Here is a 10,004-nt window from a genome sequence, read left to right as displayed (position 1 = left end):
TGCAAGGTGGGATGACGCAGACGTGAACTTTTGGTTGCAGAGAGAAAGCTGCTCACACAAACGAGCATGATGCTGTGCACGTTTATTGCAGGGAGAAAGCCACAGAGGACTGCATAAGCTAAGGTCAGCGGTGCAAGTACCCAGGTACCTTACAGTCTCGTCCTTTCAGGCTCCCCGGCTCTCTGGGGAAGCAGATGTACAAATATTCCATCTATTTCCAACAGCCAAAGTAACTCCTTTTACTAGCCTAAATAAAAAGGCAGGCAGGAGGCTTTAAGTTCCTTTAGGAATTTGTAGGGCAAATAGGGATGCTGAATTTGAGGCACTGCATTTTAGTATAAAGTTTTGTCCCCATCTTTGACTCCTTGGTAGTCTAAGGTGGACCTGCACGTTGTGTCTTCTGCAAAGCTTGGGGTTGCTGTTTATATTTCACCCTTTTTCAGGCAGGGTGGTTTTGAAGCTAAAACTCTGTTACCCTGTTTGGGGCTTTAGGATGTAGAGTAGAGGAAAATTTCAAAACAGAAGTTTCATGGTACGAAGCATCCGAATGTTGTAATATGGGAGTCAAGGCTAGTAAGCATTATCTTGGGCTTTCTTGGAGATAAAAAAAAGGCTCTTACTCAGATTCTTAAATTCACAGGCATGATTGGGACTGGAGTTGAGAGCTCAGGGTGAAACTTCTTGCATGGATGGCTAGATCAGGGTCTTACTGATGACTGTTGGATTTTTTTCACTATGCTATTTATATCGTTCACACATGCTGTTCGTTCTGTGTTGTGAACTGTCTTTGCATCTTCAACTGCAGTCATCACATACATCTCTCAGATGTCACGGGGAGTTGAATCTCAGCAATCTTCTCTTTGAAGGCTATGAGATTTCTCCTCAGAACTGCAGGATGAAGACCAAAGCTTGCTACAGTGATGAGGAGGAAAGTTCACCTTAAAACTGCTTAAGGAAGAGACTTACAGTTGGTCTTGTTCAGGCTGAACTCATATACAGTTTTATAAGTCTTGGAAACAGGGTAAATTCAGGTAGAGGCTGATGATGGGCTCTGAAGTCAATGGAAGCTGCTCCAGCGACTTGAAGGGTGAGGGCCCATCCACAGGGACAGTGTTTCATGTGTGCATTGGTAACGAAGAAAAGACATAGCCTATTCATTGTTTTATGTGGGGAAGCCTTACTGTGGGTGTGAATCTTCCTCAGCAACAGATCATGTGTGTGTAATGTTTCGGAAGACCTGAAATATTGGCTTTTGCTTGTTTTCAGTCAAAGTTTCTTTTAGGTTTTTTTTTTTTTTTTTGCAATGAGCGGGAATCAACTAAGGTTGATGCTTGATTTCAACTGACTTAGTGTAAGGGTAGAGCCACGACTATAGTTCCCATACTAACAGTGTGCTTTAGCTGGTGCAAACCCTTCTGCTGAGCCTGGGAACAATATTATGGGTCCCAGAACGTGTCAAAAAGCATCATCTCTGTGCTGCCCTACACCTGTGGGGTTTGATTTTTGCCATTTATACATGGCTTTTGACTTGAACTGTTCTCTGTTGGGGCTTGAGGGAAGAAGACCAAAGTAGCCTTTTTGAAGAAAGTGCCTGTCTGTGAATTCGGGAATGGTTTTTTCTTCCTGCTTCTGCATCCTTGCCTGTATGTTGTGTGTAATGATACTTGCTTTCATTTTGTATATATTTTTTTCCCATTCCTGCTGATAGGAGTGTATTTAATATAAAAATTGCTTGATATAAATTGATTTGTTTTCTTCTTTTTAATAGGAATACTGCAGTGGATTGAAAGCGAGATAAGAAAGAGCTGCTCCTGGGAAAAGAAGCCTCTCTGCAAGGCTGTCGTGGTTTAAACCCAGTCAGGTAACTTGTTCACTCACTCCCAGTGAGTGGTGCCGAGCTGACAACAATCGAGGTCCGTGTCCCCCCCCCCACCGGGGTTCTCCCCCACTCCCGGAGGAACGGGGAGGAGGATCGAAAGAGTGCAACTCCCACGGGTTGAGACAAGAACAGTCCAGCAACCAATGTACACAAATCACCACCGCTACTATCAACTACAACAATGATAAGGGAAAATAACAAGGGAAGAGAATACGATACCACCGGCAGGGAAGATGAGTTCCACCCGGAAGCCCGTGTCCTTCCGGGTAACTCCCAGTCACCCCCCACCCCGGCCATGACGTGCTGTGGTATGGAATACCTCCCTGGCTAGCCCGAGTCAGGCGCCCCATCTCTGCTTCCTCCCGGCTTCCCCTCCTCCCTGGCAGAGCATGAGCCTCACAAAGTCCTTGGTCAGGGTAAACATCACTTAGCAACAACTGAAAACATTGACTTCACCAACACTGTTCTCAGGCTGGAAGTCAAAACACAGCACTGCACCAGCTAGCACAAAGGAAAAAAAAAAACAAAACATGACTGCTACTGCTGAACCCAGTACAAAGGCCAACCCTGAAGATGTGGACTGCCGTTGTATTCTTCCTGCTGATCTCTTTCTGTATATGCGAGCACAGGTTTTCTGTCCTGAAAGGGAGAGGAGTCCATGTAGTGCGAATAAACATGCTTACAACTGAAAAGGAGTGCAGGCAGGCTTGTCAAAGCCTGGGTGCTTCAGGTGAAGGTCTTGTCCCTTAGCTGAAATTTCAGCTGTGTTTTCTGTTCCTTAAAGGTCTCCTCTGCTTCCCTGACAACTGTCATTCTTAATTTCAGTTGTTTACAGGCATTTACAGTTACGGCGGCTCTGTGCAGTCCAGTGGTGCTAAATAACTGATTAAACTGAATCCAGAACAACCATTTCCCAGGGCCCTTCTACCTTCTGTAAGAAACAGCATGCATGTGTTCTTGGTGAGCACTGGCAGCTTGCAAACAGTGTTAGGTCACTTGACTTGAAAATGATTTTTCCATGCTGCCAGATGTTTGCAAGTGAACAGTGCTCTTGTAGATGGCTGCACTGGGATGAGTAGTCTGTGCTCACTGGTATTTATGTGTGGTTTTTCTACCTCAGAAGAAACCAATCGTATCCTGCAATGAAGGGTTAAACAAGTTTTGCAGAATGAGAGCCTTCTGCTTTCTTCTTCTGGTGTCTTTAAAAAGCATTAAACTTCTAAATGAGTTTTTCAGAATTGTCCTTATGAAGGCCCTGATCTTATCTAGCCACACTTGAAAGCTTGTGGCACCTACAAACAATTGGTGATAATGTGGTGAAGATGAGACCTTGATTCAGGTGGATGAATGTCTGACAATCGGATTGATAGGAATATCATAAAGATGCCTTTTTCTAAAGCCCAGTGGTTTCAAACCTTTATTTTAAACATGAGACTTCCCTTCGTGGTGGAAAGAAAGCACCTTTGTAAACTGTTTTATTTAGGAGGTAAAAGATGAGTGGGTTTGTCTCCCAGGCACCAGAGCTGTGAAAACTCCTGCTTTTTAAGGTGGTAAACCATAGAAAGATGACACATTCACACCGACTTTGCTGACACTTAGGGTATGTAGCACTGCATGTTTGTCTGTTCCACCTGAGAATCTCTAAACACTGCCCATGTAATTTTAACTTCCTGATATTTTGATAAGGGTAGAAAAGTTGCTATCAGCTGCCTCATCCTGGGGATGTGAGGAATTTAGTCCATGGTCAGGGCTGGGAGATGATCTGAGTGCATGCTTCATCCTGTGACTGACTTCAACCACGTTTTTTTTTATGCCCTTCACCTTGTTCTCTCCTGCTCTGTTTTGTACAGAGCAAGTCCAGTTGAGTGTTGCCTTTATTGGGCAGAAGGGGTGGACCCTCTGGAATTAGGTGACCCTTTCCACCCTCAGGATGGACACAAAACTAAACCAAGGTTTTATGTTCTGTATTAAACCCACTGAAGCAGTTTATTGCTAGTTGTTACTTGATGGCCCATCTGCTGCACTGCCTGGTGTCAAGGGAAATGGAAAATATGCAAGCTCTTCATATCAGTGTATTAGCCATGTGCATAGAAAGAAGGACCTGAAATGTCTTTAAGAAAAAAAAAAACAAACCAAAAAACAACTTCAGGTTTTAAGATCAGCATTACTGCTCTTGTTCTCCATTCCCACCTTCCCCTATTTATTTTTGTGCTTTCTTTCATTACAAATGTGAGGCCTGAGGCTTAGGTGTCAGAATAGTTATACCTATGTAACTGTCAGTAAAGGAGCAGTGGTTGTTATTTTTTAAGGTAGTGTAGTGTTAACTTACAGGCCAAGGTTGCATGGGGAGGCGTCTCACAGCTACGTTGCTTGGAGAAGTGGAAAAATAACATTCCTGGCTGGTTAGGCTCTATTCTGCAGATGTTATGACAGCAAGGGTACAAATCACATCACTAACTTGGAGTAGTGTAACTGTCACAAGAAGAACTTTTGCTAGTATATTCACGTCTCAGATATGCTCTGCAGAAAAGGGAATGTTTGCTGGTCTAGCTATTCCAGCATTGCCTTCAAGCACCCACAGCATCAGCCAGGGTACGTAGTTAGCAAACTAACATATCACAAAACAGAACCCTAACCATTCTGTGATTGTATCAGTATCATGAAACAGTTTGACACTTCAATTGCATGCTAATAAAAGCAGCAAAACTCCCTAGGGCTGACAACATGGGTAGTAGATTTAACCTCCATTTGTTGTCTAATGCAATGGGTTCAAGTCTCCAGATACTGCTAGGGCAAGCATCTTAGCAAAGATCTGGCAATCCAGGATTCCCAGGTGCTTCATGAATGTGGTGAACTTGTGTTGGAAGGTAAGACCATGCTCTTGCATTTGCATCCTCAGCCATATTCAGAGCTCTCTCAAGTTTCTTCTATGGCAGCCAGTCCAGAGCTGAAGGGGAAAATCCTGGTCATCTGAGCAATCTAGCTCTGAGAACATACTTTTGGGCTATCCTGCATACTCTGGGAAAAATAAAGGAAAAATATGACATGGCTGCAAGAGCAAATATTCCTGCTCACTAATTCCACAGTGCAGCTGCTTACCTGGCTTCTGTTTGCCTATGTGTATCTGCAGTTTCTTTCCAGTAGCAGCAGGCTTAAGCATGAAGTAAACCAGTTTTAGGGAAAACCTTGGCATCTGCCTACATAGTTTCCTTTCAGAATAGCTCTGAAGAACATTTGTTGTCCTTCCACATTTTTATTCTTTTTTTTTTTTTTCCTTCTGTCTCCTAATTAGAAGTAAGCAAAAAGGAGCCACTGGGTGGCATGTGTCTTGCAGTGTACATGTCGGCTGGAGCTTCAGTCTGGAGTTGCATGAGAGAGTATTAATCAGTACAGCTCAGTAGAGGTCTCTGGTTCTCCTGGGGAGCAACAGGGAAGTCATGAGCAGCTGGATACCATCCTGAAGGCATCAGAAACCAGGGTGTTTTAATGATGCTGACCACATTTGTCTCTTGATCTTTCTGAACTGACTGACTTAGACAAGTAGCCAGTGCAAGAGAGGCTGGTGGCTTTTTGTTTTCCCCTTCCCAAGAAATGGGAAATGGCATGATTTACAGTAGTAGATGGCCTGCATTTCTCCACTAGTGTGGCTTGTCAGGTGAGGGACAGGAGGTGGGATTTGGAATTGGGGCACATCCAAATGTGCTTTCATTTCTGAGGAGTGGGTTTTAATTTCTTGAAATGTAATTGGTTCAGCAAATGAAGAGTAAATTTCTGTGGAACTCCAAGCACTGAGATGAGAGCCCTCTCCCATGGGTGATGAGTGGCTTCTCAGTTACAGCTCACTTCCCCTCACCCTACCCCCCTATTCAGACATGTGGATTAATGCTAGCATTTAGATGGGTCCAAACTGTACAGCACTCTCTTTGTCATTGTCTGGGTGAGTAAATTGCTGTTGTTAGGAGATGTTGATACCAAAAGACAAGCAGGTAGGTAGGCTGCAGCAGCTATATTGATTGAACTAATCTTCCAGTTGTTTTCACTAAGGCTGTTAGGATCCCTTAAGGCCTGACCTTCCAGCTATTGTGGTTGGGGTTTAGTTTTGTTTTTAATTCTTTAATTACAGACCTGAAGCAGTGCATTCAGTATACAGTGTGTAGTGACCCAACTGGTTAGATTCTTTAACTGGCAGTGTTCAAGGCCAGGTTGGACAGAGCCTTGGACAACCTGATCTAGTGGGAGGTGTCCCTGCCCATGGCAGAGGGGTTGGAACTCGATCTTAAGGTCCTTTCCAACCCAAACCATTCTGTGATAACATGACTTTATTTTCTCTGTTGTTTTCAGGTAACCATCACTGTAATTGGTTTGTGCCCTACCAAAATTATTGCATCCTCTTCCGCTGTCACCAGCTGAGTGTGTGCCACAATGCTGGGGAACGAGACATCAAAGATCTGCTTGGAGGTAATTCCATGCTTCAGGCTCCTGCTAAATCCAGGATCCTTGTCCTTTTGCTTTAAATGCCTGTGTTTACACATTGACTGGCTTTTCGCAGAGAGAAATGGGTTGCGAGATGCCTTGCAGGACGATTCTGTAGGTGAACTTAGTCCACTGGAAAAACTGTTTCTTCAGCCTTGTGAGGACTCTGGCACTTACAGGTACATGATCTGTCTTTGAGTAACAGTTTGTCACCATATTGAGCACATCATTCATTCAAGCTGTTTGCACTCCACGCACCCTCCTTTGGAACATAAAGGCATAACAGATGTATTTACATTTTTTTAAGAGAAAGGAAAAATGCTTTGGCATTGCTTTTCCAGAGATTGCAGGATTTTGCGCCAGAGGCAGCAGGCTGTTTCTATAATGGGAGCAGCCTTAGTAGCAATTGCTCATGGTGACTTTACAGTGCCAGGGTCTTCAATTTTAATTAAGTGACACAACAACAAAATGGAGCTTGTTGGAAACTGGGGAATCAATTTTCTACAGTATGTTTCAAGAGTTTGCTGTACCCAAGTTTTTTGTTGATTTTTGGTTGGTTGGTTGGTTTTGTTGTTGTGGTTTTGTTTTTGGTTTGGGTTTGGTTTTTTTTTTTTTTTTTTTAGAAAAAAGAAGTTTGTCCATGGTTCTTTTGGCTTGGCAAAGTTTTCTTTGCAGTATAGCTACAGACCTTTGATAAGCAAAGGTCTTTGATGGGATTTAGGTCTCTATAAATCTAGGTCACTAATTGTGAAGGAGATTCTTCTGAAGTATGAAAGTGTAAGCGGAAATTTCCACTCAGTTTTGAGAGATGGAAATTATGAATCTAAGCATGAAGGCTTTGTTGATGCTGTGTAACTTTGAAAGTGTGAGAGCTTCTTCTCAGGAGCTGGCACTTGTAACGCTACTCCTGTTGATAATGTGCTTCTACATTGCAACTCTGCACTTCCTTACTCCCCTTTTGTGGAGATAATTCCTTGGTTGGGCAAATGCCAGTGGTCTGAGGCAAATACAAATGACAAACAACATCTTGCCCTTTCCCCCCCCCCCCAAAAAAAAAAAAAAATTGCTGACTTTAGGACTGATTTATTTCAGTTGTACTACATGTGCTGCAGAATGTGTTCTGGTTTGCATGTTGGGGTTTGAAGTCAGATTTGATCTTGAGAGTTTTAGTCTTACGACACTCATTGTTTTTGTCTTTTTGAAGGAATCCTGTTTCACCACCAAAGCTATCCACAGAAAAAGAGGAGGATGCTGAATGCACAAGTTGACCAAAACAATGTGGAAAACCTGTCCTTACCTGTTCAAACTCACAAGATTCATCTGAGGGATTTTCTTGGGGCTGACAGTGGAAATGTAACAACAAATGCAACAGAAACAATTGCAAGCAATACTAACACTGCTGCCACAGCCGTAACAACAACTGCAAGAGAAACAATTGCAAGCAATGCTACCACCACCATAGCAACCACCACTGCTGTCACAGACATAACAAAAGATGTTATAAATGCAACTGTCCTCACTTCAGCTTATGAAACAACTGCTGAAGCCTCAAATGCCCGTGAAGTTTCTGGTCATCTTTCTACAGCTATGTCATCCATTCCCTCTTTTCCCACGTCTGGTAACATCTCTGCTTCCACATCCAGCCATGTCACCAAGCGTGTGGCCACCACTGAAAAATCAGGAAATAGTAGCTCTGTCTCAGGGTTGTCCCCCACTTCTGCTCTTCTCACTGTCACTTCAGGTACTCCAGTGAGTCAGACAGAGCAGTTTAATCCAGCCATCACCACCACCAGCACTCCCTGCTCTAGTAGCCCCACCACTACTGAAGCTGGCCTGAAGACACTGACCACAACACTGGCCACCTCCATCCCACCAGCTGTAGGAACATCTGCCACTACTTCCACTCATGCCATGAAAATTACACCCTTGGAGAGTTCTCACTCTGTGAATCCACTCCCTGTTACATTGCCAAATCTAGATTCAGAAGCACGTATAGCCACAACATCCTTGAGTAAATCGACTTCTCATATGGGCTCTACAAGAAGTGCCACAGTTTTAATTACTGCCCATATAGCAGAAACTGTGCCTGGGCATGGGATAGAGTCAACAGCTCACATTTTTTCAACAGCCATCGTTCCAGCAGGTGCACCCAAAGCAACAGTTTCGGGCCTTGCAGAAACTCAGGACATAGACAATGAGTATCTTCTCATTGCAGCAGAGCCCCTGACTCAGTACTTGGTGGATAAAAGTTTGCTTCTTGCAGTGCTTTTAGTTGGTATGGTGTTTTTCATAACTGTTATAGTTCTTTTCCTTATGCAGGCCTATGAGAGCTACAAGAAGAAGGATTACACGCAGGTGGATTACCTGATCAATGGAATGTATGTGGACTCTCAGATGTGAAAGGGTGGGGATAAAACAGTGGGCAGAGAGATGGAAAGGAGACTGAAGGCCTGCCTGACTTATTTTTCTTTCCTGTTTGCCTATAACACAAACTGAAAGCGCTTCCAAATTTACTTGTGCAATTGAGGAGAAATGCCATGTACTGTATTAAGAAAAATGTTATTTTTTATTCAGCTGTGCCACAGGTTGCTGTAAAAATAATTTTAAAAAGAAGTATTCATTTTTAAAACTTCCATAATGCACAGTAGCTTTGGCTGTTATTTCTCATTGCAAACCAAACCTGACAAGGGGTAAAAGCCATCATGCTTGGAACATGCTGTGGTACTTTCTCAACTTTTTACAGTGCAAGTTGCTTGTGTTTCATTTGTTTCACATGGGCTCTTCTGAAAATGTTTTGTGAAGTGCCCTGAAATCTCAAGATGAGAAGTGGGGAGTATTGCTGCAACAGGTAACTTCTAATCCAAGGTGTGTCATGTTTCAGTATGCCTCTTGCTTGTAAAGAGGTCTGTTTACAAGGCATTGTGAACTGCGTTTACTGCTAACCCAAGATATCTTTTAGCCATGGAGCAGATTATTGTGCCTCTGCACTTAAATTATATTATTTTTGTATTCACTTAATAAATGGGGCCCTGGAAGAGCATATCTTATTGCATTTCTGTTTTCGTTCCTGTCACTGACAGTTCAGAAGCAGGCAAGTGGCTTTGAGGGCAGATTAGCTCTACTTCTATGTTTCAGGTGTGGGAGCTTTGAAGGCCTCACTGGATGTATGGACATGTCAGAGAAGATGCTGATCCTCTTCCAGGGTACTGCTTCTGTAATATCAGAGCAGCATGCTTCCAGTCTCCCGGGTATGCAGGCCCATTTACTGCTTATTGTCTTTCACATGTAGAGCATCAGGCTCTGTTCAGGTTTTTGTTCTGCATTCAGGACCAGCTCCTAGTTGCTAGTAGTTTGGAAACCTTATTGCACATGGTGTTGCAGCTCACCTGCTAAGATCTGCATCTGAGAGTGTGAGTAGAAACAATTAATTTTCAGGAAGTATTTTTCAGTGATTAATGCGTCTTATTTGAATGACACATACATACCAATAGCAAAATGCTAGATCAATGGAACGTATGTGGACTCTGAGTGGAGTGTATTATTTTTTTACCAGACTGATATCTTGCCTCTCACTTTGAATTACTTTACTCTTCTTTAATTCTGCTTGCATGTTATCTTGAGGCTGATAATAGGCAAACCTCAGAATTTGAGC

General features: G+C 43.1%; 1 protein-coding gene across 1 annotated transcript; it reads left to right on the top strand.

The window, feature by feature from the left end:
• Positions 1 to 2,442: 2,442 nt before the first annotated feature.
• On the top strand, positions 2,443 to 9,399 carry LOC133263606 (uncharacterized protein C11orf24-like). The gene is made up of 3 exons (XM_061443446.1): positions 2,443 to 2,609; positions 6,221 to 6,337; positions 7,557 to 9,399. The coding sequence occupies exons 1-3, from the start codon at positions 2,453 to 2,455 to the stop codon at positions 8,750 to 8,752; spliced, it is 1,470 nt and encodes a 489-aa protein (XP_061299430.1). The 5' UTR covers positions 2,443 to 2,452; the 3' UTR covers positions 8,753 to 9,399.
• Positions 9,400 to 10,004: the final 605 nt, after the last annotated feature.

This window comes from Pezoporus flaviventris, unplaced genomic scaffold (genome assembly GCF_033815535.1).
Source record: "Pezoporus flaviventris isolate CSIRO_AGI_PZ_B2104156 unplaced genomic scaffold, CSIRO_AGI_Pfla_v1 ptg000371l, whole genome shotgun sequence".
Lineage (NCBI taxonomy): Eukaryota > Metazoa > Chordata > Aves > Psittaciformes > Psittacidae > Pezoporus > Pezoporus flaviventris.
Note: the sequence above shows the minus strand (reverse complement) of the source record. Positions and strands in the feature narration are given on the sequence as shown.

Coding starts and splice junctions, on each gene's coding strand:
- LOC133263606 (XM_061443446.1), top strand. CDS start 2,453: ATGTGGACTGCCGTTGTATTCTTCCTGCTGATCTCTTTCTGTATATGC. Junction 2,610..6,220: donor TCAAAGCCTGGGTGCTTCAG/GTGAAGGTCTTG, acceptor TGTTGTTTTCAG/GTAACCATCACTGTAATTGG. Junction 6,338..7,556: donor CATCAAAGATCTGCTTGGAG/GTAATTCCATGC, acceptor GTCTTTTTGAAG/GAATCCTGTTTCACCACCAA.